The sequence below is a fragment of the Rattus norvegicus genome, chromosome 10 (genome assembly GCF_021556685.1).
Source record: "Rattus norvegicus strain SHRSP/BbbUtx chromosome 10, alternate assembly SHRSP_T2T, whole genome shotgun sequence".
NCBI classification, from domain to species: domain Eukaryota; kingdom Metazoa; phylum Chordata; class Mammalia; order Rodentia; family Muridae; genus Rattus; species Rattus norvegicus.
Genome location: NC_141543.1, coordinates 85,657,131 through 85,670,951, shown reverse-complemented (window position 1 = coordinate 85,670,951; position 13,821 = coordinate 85,657,131). Strand labels below are relative to the sequence as shown.

Genomic DNA, 13,821 nt, shown 5'->3' with positions numbered 1-13,821 from the left:
GGAAGGACAGCACCATTCAGTGTTGAGAGGTTCTCTCCTGTTTTCTGTATTGATTTTGATTTCTTTGACAGGGTTTCTCTGAGTAGCCTTGTTTATCCTCCAAATCCCTCTTGAGACCGGGCTAGCATTGAACTGAAAGATCTGCCTACTTTGTCCTCCCACATTCTGGGACTAAACCTGTGTTTCACCACCACTTCGATTGAATTTAAATTTTTCATTTAAAGGGTATTTTATATGGGATAGATGTGGCACATGTGTTTAATCCCCATCCTCTGGACACCTACGGGGTGTGTATCTTCAGTTGGAGGCCTGCTTGGCCTACAGAGTGAGTTCCAGGACAAAGAGAGCTACATACAGAAACACTGAATTGAAAAAGTAAAAGAATAATAAAAAATATTTAAATGACAATTTTTCATTCATGCACACCCTCACTAGCTCTCTCCCTCTTCATCTTTTTGTTTGAAAGATTTATTTATTTTTTATATATAACTACGCTGTTAACTGTCTTCAGTCACACCAGAAGAGGGCATCCGATCCAATTCACATAGTTGTGGAAAACCACCTGGTTGCCACGATTTGAACTCAGGACCTGTGGAAGGGCACTGAGTGCTCTTAACCACTGAGCCATCTCTCTCTCTCTCTCTCTCTCTCTCTCTCTCTGTGTGTGCGTGGGTGTGCATGCGTGTGTGTCTGTGTGTGTCTGTGTCTGTGTGTCTGTGTCTGTGTGTTTGCAATCAAGTGCATGGCCTTGACTTTCTCATTTCACTAGAGGGGTCCCAAAGATCGAATTCAGTTTTTTTTTTCTCCACACAACCCCCTCGAATTCAGTTTTAAAAAGTAAATGGGCAGGCACCTGCCTTTAATCAGTATATAGAAGGGGCAGAGGCAGGGGGATCTCTATGAATTGGAGGATTAACTGGGCAATCAGTTAATTAACTGGGTAGTCAGTTTCAGAAAATCCAGAGCTATTTAGAGATACCCTGTCTCGAAAAGCAAAATAAAACAAAATTTAGATTATCAGGATTGTATTTCAGCACATTTCCCCACTGAATCCCATGGCTGTCCATAAAAGGTCTGGTTTGGTTTGTTTAAGGTTTATTTATGTCATTTTAATTTGTATGAGTATTTATTGCCCTGATGTGTGTGCATCATATGTATTCCTGATGCCCTCAGAGTTCAGAAGATGGTATGACCTAAAAGTAGACTTTCTGATGATTGTGAGCCATCTTCTATGTAAATGCTGGACACAGAATCCAGGTCCAAGGACAGCTGCTCAAACCCCTAAGTCACCTCCCCAGACAGTTTCCCCTCCTGATATCCAAAGGGTTTCTGTATGTAGTGTTGGCTGTCCAGGAACCCCCTCCGTAGACCAGGCTAGCCCCAGAGATCCACCTCTTTCTATGTCCTGAGTGCTGGGGAGTTAAAGGCTTGTGCTAACACCACTGGGCTTTTGAAATTTAACCCTGGCTTTCCTGGATCCAACATATGGTATCATAGTAGTTTTGAACTCAACAGAGCTGTGCCTGCTTAGTGCTTAGTGATGGGATTAAAGGTGTGTCGCCACGCCCTGTTCTAAACACTATTTAAGCACAAAAGAAGGGAGGAAGTTCCAGAGCATTCTGCTCCATCCAACTCACCAAGTTGGTATTCAAGCTCTGCTAACCTTCCAATTCCTCCATCCTCAAACTCAAGCAGGGCCAGCTCCTCTCTCCTTCCCTTCCCTGAGCTCTGGAGAGTCTCTAAGCCCTGATCCAGCCCAACTCCAGTGTGTTAACTCTGCCCTTCTCTAAGCTCATAGGCTCTCTTGCCAGGATGCAGGAATCCTGGGTCCTGGGCACACTCACTCTGATCTTTGGCCTGATATCCAGTCTGCAAGGAGTAAGCGGCAATGAGGTAAGCAAAACTCTTTGGCTTTGGAGGACTCCATGAGGCAGAAGCTTTCCTTGGAGCCCAGTCTCAGCCTTTCCATGTCAGGAATTCACTTAACCACTGGCAATCGGTAACTTTTTTCTGTTCTCTTCTGGGAAAAAGGAGGGAGGGACCTCTGAGGGAGGCCCTTGGGAAACCTGGGGCTGTAGTCATGGCAGGACTGTGTTGTTACCTGAGTATTTGTCCCACGTAGAGCCCTGAATAGAATGTTTGACCCCCGTTTTAGTCTTGATATGTCTTATTACACTCTGAGTCAGATTGAGGCACCTGACTTGCTTGTCTGGGTGAGGAGAATTTCCTTCCCTGTTGCCTTAAGGCTGGTGACCTTGGGGTGTAGTTCATTGCCTCTATTAGGCACCTATCTGAGTGTGTAGGAGGGAAGTGGAGGCTACAGGAATGATCTTTAGCGAAGCCAAAGCTGCCTTCCTAGTCTTCATTGGTTGGCACAGGGTCTGCTTCTAGCTGTCCTAGAACCTGTGGAGTTCTCAGATGGAGGCATGCTCCACCACACATGGCGATGGTTTGAGGTGAAGGAGCCAGAGAGGGCAATGCTTTGATACCTGGAGGAAGAGAGTCTGATTAAGACTTGATGCAGTACTGCTATGGTCAGCATGGGATTCTGTATGGAGACCGTGGGTGCCTCAAAATCCTGAAGAATACAGGGCAGGGGTTTCCCACGGGGACCTGAGGATGGATAGGACATGAGTACGTTTAGTGAACCCCAGAGTTGTCTCTACTGATGACAGTGACTGGTGGGTGTATGGGAAGTGAGGGGCTGAGGTTGTCCCTGGGGGAGGGGGGCTGTGGAGCTAAGGATCCACTAAAGGTGGCTTCCTAGGCCAAGCTCCAATGATGTGTGTGGAATCCAAGGGTAGTGGGGCATATCTTTAATTCAGAGGTCTTTGGCAGAGATCTGTAGATCTCCATATTGCAGGCTAGCCAGAGTAACACGGTGACCACCGTGCCTGTCTCAATAAAAAAAGGGTGAAGGAGCTTCTTTGGTTCTTCAAGCCTTTAATCCCAGCTAGTGAGGGAGCAGAGATAGGCTCCAGTTGCTGCCTCTGGACATGGTAGTTGGAGGAACTGAGATTCTGAGACACACTGTCTGTAACAGTGTCTGAGCAGAGAGTAGCCCCAGTTCTTTCTGAGGCAGATATTCCTTTACGGTATTAGGCGTCACCTGGGCTGTGTATCTTGAAGTCCTGCCTTCATTTGAGTTCTGTACTGATGGACATCAACTCATGGTTTACCCACATCTACCTGATTCATTGCCCCGCTGGACAAGCATTCTAGCACCTGAGACCTAACTCCCAGGCTGTGACCTCTGACCTCTGTCTTTTTCCTTCCACAGACTCTACAGAACTGTGAAGACTTGTAAGTATGGAACGTTGTGGATGATGTCAGTAAGGCAGTGGGGACTGGTGTGTGCTCAGATTCTGCCCTGGATATGAGGACAGATATGTAATTCATATCACTTTTAATGAAACCACAGCCCCTGTCACCTTGCCAATGCTTGAGAACTGCTGGTCTGTAACTCCTACTAATTCCAAACCCTCCATGGTTCGGAGAGGGGAGACAAAAATGATCCGTGTGGCACTCCTGCCTCCCCTGTAAGATCCTCTGCAGATCACTCTGCCTGAGGAAAAAGGGCTCTTTACTGCCATGGAGAACTCTGACCTCAGGTCTCAGGTCCACACACCAATTCCTGCCGGTGAACACAGGATAGATCTGTACCCCGCACTCACTGAGGGAGGCTTGCACTTGAGGTCCTAGGTGTCTGGGGAAGTAGGGACCCTTTCATTTGAGGCATGGATTTCATCGGTATCTCCCCATTCCTGTTTGTCCTGACTAGACACTGCCCCAAAGGATTCATATGCTATGAAAATGAATGCTGTCAGGAAAGCAAGAACTGGGATCCTGATACTGAACACTTCACGTAAGCCAAGGGCTTCATTCACTGAGGGCTGGATCCACTAGAATCAGGGTGGGTTGGGGAATGGAGGAGGTCCAGCAAGAGCACATGGCTTAGGCACTTATGAGAATACCATCCCCTACCTCCCTAGCATTGCACTGATCGTCTTTTGGGTCATCTTCGCCCTCCTGTGCATCTGTGGCCTTGTGATGTCCAAATGCCAAGGACTACAGCATGACCTCAGACCAGCGGATCATCATACTCCTCAAAATCCACCCTCCAAAGCTCCTCTAGAGGGCATTTGGGTCACCTCCGTGGATCCCCTACCAACCATTCGTAAGTTGGGTCTTTCTGTCCCAATAACTAATGTGTTTCTTAGCCGGCTGCCCAACCTGCTTAAATGATGGTTTGGAGGCTGGGGGACTATAGACTGGGAAGGGCTCTTCCTACCATATTTGTCCTTTTTTTTGTACCATGATATTAAGATAAACAAATGTGCCTCTTCTCCTGCAGGTTGTTCTGAATTCAACTGAGACTGAAACACGTCCTCCCTATAGCCTCAGGCCTGAAGGCTTACTGTCCAGATGAGAGGGACTCGCTATGCAACCCTATCACCCACCTCACACACAAACCTCTTGGAGGCAGCCAAAGACCATGGAATGACTGCATATCCCATCCTGTCTCTTGTACTGTGATTGCATTGATTGTACTTTTATACCGCTATTCCTTTTTGTCATGAGAGCTAAACTAGATCTGTAATCTCTGTCACACAATAAAGGCTGTTGATTTTTTTTAAGAATTGCCGGAGTCTGTGGTGGATATAAAAAAATCATTGGTCGTGGTTTCCCATCTAGACTGGACAGCTCACTCTGCCATTCTAGAGAAGCGAGGCTGTGTCCGAAGACAGTGAAGTCTGAACTGGTCAGACTCTCTGAGACTTCTTCCAACCATACCTGTGCTGAGAGGATCTCACTGCACCTCTATAGCAATGCAAAAACCACAGGTGCCAAGGTTCTGTCTGCCTGCTTAGTGCTGATGGGGACCAGTTCAGAGGCTAAGGGGACACTTCAGCTTCTTCTAATGGTGACTGACTGCCCTGAGCACCTGCTGGGAGGATGGAGAATCCAAGATGTGAAGGAAAGCTTAGACATTGTGTTTCCTGGGATCTTGGGGCTCAAAAGAAATGAACTGGAAAGACAATACAATTCTACTCTATTCCTGTGACATGATTTCCTAGGAGACCAGAACAGGCTTAATCATGGGACTATTAGGGAGTAACAATTCAGAAAACAGCCTTCGAGAGAAGGTAAAGTTGGGAGAAAGCCTGGAGAAGCATGAATAGAAATGTGTGGAGTGAGGTCTAGGGAACACTTCTTTTCACCTCCTTTCCTAGAATCCCTTGGATGTAGTGGGGGGCTGACCCCAGCTTGTACCTTCTGTTGAGAGTGGGTTCCAGGCATTAGCTACAGCCCACCCAAGGTGAACTCCTAAAGAGAAGAAGGGTTTGTCCAGAGGCTGAGGTACGGAGGCCATCTTGGAGCTTGGAGTGTGCACAGGCTGTGGAAGGGAATGGAGACAGTTCCTGTTGGAGGTGCCTGGACACCTACTGTGGTCTTTACTGTGGTTCCTGCAGGGGGCTGACGGCCAATGTTTCTCTGCAGACAGACAGCACTAGGGAAACTCACTGCTTAGGTGTGCAGGTAGGGCAGGGGGCTGTCCTGGACTCACTCTGTAGAGCAGGCTGGCTTCAAGTGCGGGATCCTCTGGCTGCCACAGAAGATGGCAAGACAGGGAATCCAGGGACATTCAGGTTCTGAGCGAGAGCAGAAGATGCTGACACAATGTTACTGTGCAAGGAAAAGAAGTCGTGATGGAGGAAGTGTGGGTAGAAGGGTTTGTTTTGATGTGGGAGTCTTTCTAAAGGAGGAGGGACACCTCAGCCTCCTTCCTCCTCACCATATTGAAAATGGTCTACGGCTTTCTAATCAGTGCTTGGCCTGAGAGAGTGGCTCTCTTGAAGTTCAGTGGACGGAAAATCATGTTTAAAATGTGCATTCATTGGTGTTGTGGGAGGGTCACAGGTCCCCCTGGTGCTTCAGATTGTTATGTCCTGCCATGCAGGTGTTGGGAATTTAACCTAAGTACTGGCAAGTAGCAGGCATTAATAACCACTGAGTTATTAATGCCTCCAAGCCTGTGAGTGAGTCTGTTCCCACTCAGTTTCTACTGTGGCTGAGGGTTTAGAGAAGTCATGGAGTCACAGTTGAGTCTACACTGTAACGCTCTAAGCTCAGGTTGATTCAATCAACAACCAGTGCTGTTTTTTGTGATATTCTCACCCTACTGGCATTTCCTATGTCCTGGAGCCCTCACATTGAAGTAGGTGTCACCCATATCCTCTCTTCATGCTGCCAAGCCTCAGTTCCTTTGCATGATCAAGACCATGACCCGCTCGCCCACTGTATTCCCAGCGTTCTGTTTCCCATGTCCCTCTCTGCCTAAGCTTTGATTTCCTGTAACTTGCTCTGTAGACTGTCAGAACTCATAGATCTGCTGGGCTCAGTCTACTGTAATGCTTATATTAAAGGTGTGTGTTATAATCCCTCGGATTAAGCCTTTCTTCACCTAGAGCCTGCTTTGTCCCAAGATGATCTTGAACTCATGTTCTGGGCATTTTCTCCTGGGATAAAAGGTGTGTACCACCATGCCTACATCTGCATTTTGCTGGGTAGGATTACCTGAAGGTCAACAGTCAATTCAAGTGAATAATCTTTATCACAGAATTCACCTCCATAGCACTTCCTGGTGCTCATTTAGTACTTGAAGTGTACCTTTTTTTATTTTATTTTCCCTTTTTCAGCTTGCTAAGCTCATTGAAAAAGCTCTTCAGGAGAAATAACCAAAGAACAAAGACTTTGCTGAGACTTCCCATGTCAAAGAAATTTATCTGAGTCTCTTCCTCTGAGCCTGAGGTAGGCTCTGCAGTCAAGCGCCAAAAGTAGCCACATTCTTCTAAACCAAAACAGTACATAAACAGTATCTAAGTCACATGCTGAAATACTTCACTGAAACCTCATGGCCCAAGTCTCAACAAGTCACATCAGTGTCAGTACAAAATTCTTCCATATTCCTACTAGGATGGCCCAATGATCCCCATTTAAAATACTCCACTGCTTTCAATATTTAAAGCTCCAAAATCCATATTCATCCAGACAAAGGCATATTCAGGTGTAAAACAGCAGTACCCCAGTTCTGGTACCAACTTCCCTGTTAGTAGGATTTTACGTCAGTGAACAGACACCATGACCAAGGCAGCTCTATAAAGACATTTCACTGGGGCTGGGTAACAGGGTCAGATGTCCAGTTCATATCCTGAAGGCAGGAATATGGCAGCCCCCAGGCAGGCATACTGCAAGAGGAATGGAGGACTTCTTCATCTTCATCTGAAGCAAGCTGAACAGTAGCTTCAAGCCAGATAGGATGAGGGTCTCCAAGACAACTGTCACAGCAACACTCCTACTCTGACAAGGCCACAGTTTGCAATACTGCCAATCTGGGCCAAGCACAGGCCAACCATCACACAAGAAAACTTTCTGTTATCTAAATACAACTTTAATCTCCTCCCATCTCTTCAGACAACAATACATGGAGGTTGGATGGATGCCAGACACTCACAGGAAATAACCCCTGTTCTATACTGCCCATCAGGGACACGGGTACTAGACACTTCCCTTCATTCCTCCAGCCCACCCACCCCAACCCTCTTCTCAACTACACAGGGTGTCTGGCCTTCTCCGTTTCATCAGTCATAATTCCCCATCCGGCTCCCAGTCTGGCAGGGTGGCAGGCAGCTGGGAATGAAGGACCACAGAAGTCTCCCTCAGGACACAGACAAACACAGTGGGGTCTGGGCAGAGGTAGGAGGGCCAGAAATCCAACTTAGCAACAATTTCTCTCAAGAAGGCAGAAGTGTGAATGTTGTTGGGAAATATCAGCACTGTCCCAAGTGGGTTCCAGCAAGAGGTGTACCCACTTCTCACCTTTTGAATCCCTAGCCTCAGTCTCCAGAGTTTTAAAATAGAGAGGGGATTCTCTGGGAACAGATCCCAATTGCACTTGGGCTGACTCTGGAAGCTTCGGATATTGAGTATTAAAGGAAACAAGGGATAATGAGAATCAGAGGCAGATAGTGGGAGAGAGACCACAGGACAATTCCTTGCAGGAGAATGAGGGAGCTCCAGGGTCCCTGAGACACAGTTGGCGATGGAAACAGCAGGACAAAAGAGGGGCCCAAATAGATGCCTTTGGAAGTGGCACCCATTAGGACAGTAAAGTTGGAAAACAAATACTGGGAGAGAAGTTGAGGCTCGGAGAATCTCTTAGTATGATGGGTAATAAAGGGACCAGAAATAAGGGGAGGCTTCCTAGGAGTTACCTGTATCCCACAGCCAAGTTACAGAAGACAGAAAACAGGGCATGTGAGATGCACATGGCATTCACAGCAGAGCCTCCAAGGGTCACCTTCCTGTGTCAGCAGACCAGACAGCAACTCAGTCACTGAGTCCTTATTCCTCTTCCTCTAGCCCAGAGGCCACACACATGTCTGTCTTCCACCCTTGTCAGTCACCCTATATCCACCACTCTGCCTGCTTTCTCGTAAGGACTCAGAGCCTCTCAAGTCATGACCTAAATGCCTGGGCCCACCTAGTCGCTCTCCTATGCTGTTACCTGGTGACCATATTCTCACTCCATGTTTCTGTACATGAATCCCACCTGGCCTGCTCATCGCCGTGAGGGACACCTACTTTTTCGCCACAATGGACAAAGTACTTAGCCACGATTTTTTCTTCATACAGAAAGGAAAGATACCAACATCTCTCACAAATTACAAAATGGACGGAACACTAATAACCCAGTGTTGTGGGGAACGCTGTGCCAAAGTGTTTCTTTCCCAACTCAGGGTCTTTTCCTCCTCTCTTGGTCAAAGCACAATAGAATGGCACCTTTTATGCGACACATACCCCATTATCCTTCTCCTGCACTGACTTGCCTTTCCCCAGTCTCTGCCTCCTTCCCATCATATGCCTCCCTGTCTCTCGGCAAGGACATCACCATTCAGCGTTGAGAGGATCTCTCCTATTTTATGTTTTGATTTTGATTTCTTGAGACAGGGGTTCTCTGAGTAGCCATGGTTAATCCTCCAACTCCCTCTTGAGACCAGGCTAGCATTGAGCTCAAAGATCTGCCTTCTTTGGCTTCACATATTCTGGGACTAAAGCTGTGTTTCACCACCACTTGGATTGAATTTAAAATTTTCATTTAAAGGGTATTTTATTTGGCATAGATGTGGCATGTGTGTTTAATTCCCATCCTCTGGACACCTACGGGGTGTGTATCTTCAGTTGGAGGCCCGCCTGGCCTACAGAGTGAGTTCCAGGACAAAGAGAGCTACACACAGAAACACTGAATTGAAAAAGTAAAAGAATAATAAGAAATATATAATTACAATTTTTCATTTATGCACACCCTCACTAGCTCTCTCCCTCTTCATCTTTTTGTTTTAAAGATTTATTTATTTTTTATATATAACTACGCTGTTAACTGTCTTCAGTCACACCAGAAGAGGGCATCAGATCCCATTTCAGATAGTTGTGAGCAACCACCTGGTTGCCACGATTTGAACTCAGGACCTCTGGAAGGGCACTGAGTGCTCTTAACCACTAAGCCATCTCTCTTTCCCTCTCCCTCTCCCTCTTTTGTTCTCTCTCTTCCTATCTCTCCATCCCTGTCTCTGTACCTGTTCCTCTCTCTTCCTCTCTCTCTCTCTCTCTCTCTCTCTCTCTCTCTCTCTCTCTCTCTCTCTCTCTCTGTGTGTGTGTGTGTGTGTGTGTGTGTGTGTGTGTGTGTGTGTGTGTCTGTGTCTGTGTCTGTGTCTGTGTGTTTGCAGTCAAGTGCATGGCCTTGACTTTCACATTTCACTAGAGGGGTCCCAAAGATCAAATTCAGTTTTTTTTTCCTCCACAAAACCCCCTCGAATTCAGTTTTAAAAAGTAGATGGGCGGGCACATGACTTTAATCAGTATATAGAGGAGGCAGAGGCAGGGGGATCTCTATGAATTGGAGGATTAACTGGGCAATCAGTTAATTAACTGGGTAGTCAGTTTCAGAAAATCCAGAGCTATTTAGAGATACCCTGTCTTGAAAAGCAAAATAAAACAAAATTTAGATTATCAGAATTGTATTTCACCACATTTCCCCACTGAATGCCATGGTTGTCCATAAAAGGTCTGGTTTGGTTTGTTTCAGGTTTATTTATGTCATTTTAATTTCTATGAGTATTTATTGCCCTGATGTGTGTGCATCATATGTATGCCTGATGCCCTCAGAGTTCAGAAGATGGTATGACCTAAAAGTAGACTTTCTGATGATTGTGAGCCATTTTCTATGTAAATGCTGGACACAGAATCCAGATCCAAGGACAGCTGCTCCTAACCCCTGAGTCACCTCCCCAGACAGTTTCCCCTCCTGATACCCAAGGAGTTTCTGTATGAAGTGTTGGCTGTCCAGGAACCCCCTCCGTAGACCAGGCTAGCCCCAGAGATCCACCTCTTTCTATGTCCTGAGTGCTGGGGAGTTAAAGGCTTGTGCTAACACCACTGGGCTTTTGAAATTTAGCCCTGTCTTTCCCAGATCCAACATATGGTATCATAGTAGTTTTGAACTCAACAGAGCTGTGCCTGCTTAGTGATGGGATTAAAGGTGTGTCGCCACACCCTGCTCTAAACACTATTTAAGCACAGAACAAGAGAGGAAGTTCCAGAGCCTTCTGCTCCATCCAACTCACCAAGTTGGTATTCAAGCTCTGCTAACCTTTCAATTCCTCCATCCTCAAACTCAGGAAGGGCCAGCTCCTCTCTCCTTCCCTTCCCTGAGCTCGGGATAGGCTCTAAGCCTGATCCAGCCCAATTCCAGTGTGTTAACTCTGCCCTTATCTAAGCTCATAGGCCCTCTTGCCAGGATGCAGGAATCCTGGGTACTGGGCACACTCACTCTGATCTTTGGCCTGATATCCAGTCTGCAAGGAGTAAGCGGCAATGAGGTAAGCAAAACTCTTTGGCTTTGGAGGACTCCATGAGGCAGAGGCTTCCCTTGGAGCCCAGTCTCAGCCTTTCCATGTCAGGAATTCACTTAACCACTGGCAATCGTTAACTTTTTTCTGTTCTGTTCTGGGAAAAAGGAGGGAGGGACCTCTGAGGGAGGCCCTTGGGAAACCTGGTCCTGTAGTCATGGCAGGACTGTGTGGTTACCAGAGTATTTGTCCCACGTAGAGCCGTGAATAGAATGTTTGAGCCCTGTTTTAGTCTTGATATGTCTTATTACACTCTGAGTCAGATTGAGGCACCTGACTTGCTTGTCTGGGTGAGGAGAATTTCCTTCCCTGTTGCCTTAAGGCTGGTGACCTTGGGGTGTAGTTCATTGCCTCTATTAGGCACATATCTGATTGTGTAGGAGGGCGTGGAGGCTACTGGAATGATCTTTACCAAAGCCAAAGCTGCCTTCCTTGTCTTCATTCCTTGGCACAGGGTCTACTTCTAGCTGCCCTAGAAACTGTGGAGTTCTCAGATTGGAGGCATACTCCACCACACATGGCAATGGTACTTGATGCAGTACTGCTATGGTCAGCATGGGATTCTGTATGGAGACCGTGGGTGCATCAAAATACTGAAGAATACAGGGCACGGGTTTCCCACGGGGACCTGAGGATGGATAGGACATGAGTGTGTTTAGTGAACTCCCAGAGTTGTCTCTACTGCTGACAGTGACTGGTGGGTGTATGGGAAGTGAGGGGCTGAGGTTGTCCCTGGGGGAGGGGGGCTGTGGAGCTAAGGATCCACTAAAAGTGGCTTCCTATACCAAGTTCTAATTATGTGTGGAATCCAAGTGTAGTGGGGCATATCTTTAATTCAGAGGTCTTTGGCAGAGATATGTAGATCTCCATATTGCAGGCGACCCAGGGTAACACGGTGCTCACCTTGCCTGTCTCAATAATAAAAAGGGTGAAGGAGCTTCCTTGGTTCTTCAAGCCTTTAATCCCAGCTACTGAGGGAGCAGAGATAGGCTCCAGTTGTTGCCCTGGACATGGTAGTTACAGGGACTGAGATTCTGAGACACACTGTCTGGAACAGTGTCTGAGCAGAGAGTAGCCCCAGTTCTTTCTGAGGCAGATATTCCTTTACGGTATTAGGCCTCGCCTTGGCTGTGTATCTTGAAGTCCTGCCTTCATTTGAGTTCTGTACTGATGGACATCAACTCCTGGTTTACCCACATCTCTCTGATTCATTGCACCGCTGGACAAGAATTCTAGCAACTGAGACCCAACTCCCAGGCTGTGACCCCTGACCTCTTTCTTTTTCCTCCCACAGACTGTGTGCAACGGGGAAGACTTGTAAGTATGGGACGTTGTCGATGACATCAGTAGGCAGTGGGGACTGGTATGTGCTCAGATTCTGCCCTGGATATGAGGACAGATATGTAATTCATATCACTTTTAATGAAACCACAGCCCCTGTCACCTTGCCAATGCTTGAGATCTGCTGGTCTGTAACACCTGCTAATACCCAACCTTCCATGGTTGGGAGGGGGGAGACAAAAAAGATCTGTGTGGCACTCCTGCCTCCCCTGTAAGATCAGCAGATCACTCTGCCTGAGGAAAAAGGGCCCCTTACAACCATGGAGAACTCTGACCTCAGGTCTCAGGTCCACACACCAATTCCTGCCGGTGAACACAGGATAGATCTGTACCCCACACCCACTGAGGGAGGCTTGCACTTGAGGTCCTAGGTGTCTGGGGAAGAAGGGATCCTTTCATTTGAGGCATGGATTTCATTGGTATCTCCCCATTCCTGTTTGTCCTGACTAGACACTGCCCCAAAGGATTCATATTCTGTGAAAATGAATGCTGTCAGGAAAGCAAGAACTGGGATCCTGATACTGAACACTTCACGTAAGCCAAGGGCTTCATTCACTGAGGGCTTGATCCACTAGAATCAGGGTGGGTTGGGGAATGGAGGAGGTCCAGCAAGGGCATATGGCTTAGGCACTTATGACAATACCATCCCCTACCTCCCTAGCCTTGCACTGATCGTCTTTTGGGTCATCTTCGCCCTCCTGTGCATCTGTGGCCTTGTGATGTCCAACTGCAAAGGACTGCAGCATGACCTCAGACCAGCGGATAATCAGAGTCCTCCAAATACACCCTCCAAAGCTCCTCTAGAGAGCATTTGGGTCACCTCTGTGGATCCCCTACCAACCATTCGTAAGTTGGGTCTTTCTGTCCCAATAACTAATGTGTTTCATAGCCGGCTGCCCAACCTGCTTAAATGATGGTATGGAGCCTGGGGCCTATAGAGTGTCAAGGGCTCTTCCTACCATATTTGTCCTTTTTTTTTGTACCAAGATATTAAGATAAACAAATGTGCCTCTTCTCCTGCAGGTTGTTCTGAATTCAACTGGGACTGAAACATGTCCTCCCTACAGCCTCAGGCCTGAAGGCCTTACTGTCCAGATGAGAGGGACTCGCTATGCAACCCTATCACCCACCTCACACACAAACCTCTGGGAGGCAGCCAAAGACCATGGAACGACTGCATATCCCATCCTGTCTATTGTACTGTGATTGCATTGATTGTACTTTTATACCGCTATCCCTTTTTGTCATGAGAGCTAAACTAGATCTGTAATCTTGTCACACAATAAAGGCTGTTGATTTTTTTAATAATTGGCGGAGTCTGTAGTGGATATAAAAAAGTCATTGGTCGTGGTCTTCCCATCTAGACTGGACAGCTCACTCTGCCATTCTAGAGCAGCAAGTCAGTGCCTGCAAGACAGTGAAGACTGAACTGGTCAGACTCTCAGAGACTTCTTCATCCATACCTGTGCTGAGAGGATCTCACTGCACCTCTATAGCAATTCAAAAACCA

The 13,821-nt window shown here is 47.1% G+C and overlaps 2 protein-coding genes across 2 annotated transcripts; both read left to right on the top strand.

Moving 5' to 3' along the window:
• The first annotated feature begins 1,812 nt into the window (after positions 1-1,812).
• Positions 1,813-4,640, top strand: Tmem92-ps1 (transmembrane protein 92, pseudogene 1). Its single transcript, XM_087575152.1, has 5 exons — positions 1,813-1,893; positions 3,281-3,303; positions 3,782-3,865; positions 3,993-4,177; positions 4,355-4,640. The coding sequence occupies exons 1-5, from the start codon at positions 1,813-1,815 to the stop codon at positions 4,372-4,374; spliced, it is 393 nt and encodes a 130-aa protein (XP_087431278.1). The 3' UTR covers positions 4,375-4,640.
• Positions 4,641-10,659: 6,019 nt separating this feature from the next.
• LOC148003053 (transmembrane protein 92-like) lies at positions 10,660-13,614 on the top strand. Its single transcript, XM_087575122.1, has 5 exons — positions 10,660-10,940; positions 12,265-12,287; positions 12,762-12,845; positions 12,973-13,157; positions 13,335-13,614. Exons 1-5 carry the CDS (start codon positions 10,860-10,862, stop codon positions 13,358-13,360), a joined length of 399 nt encoding a protein of 132 aa, XP_087431248.1. The 5' UTR covers positions 10,660-10,859; the 3' UTR covers positions 13,361-13,614.
• Positions 13,615-13,821: the final 207 nt, after the last annotated feature.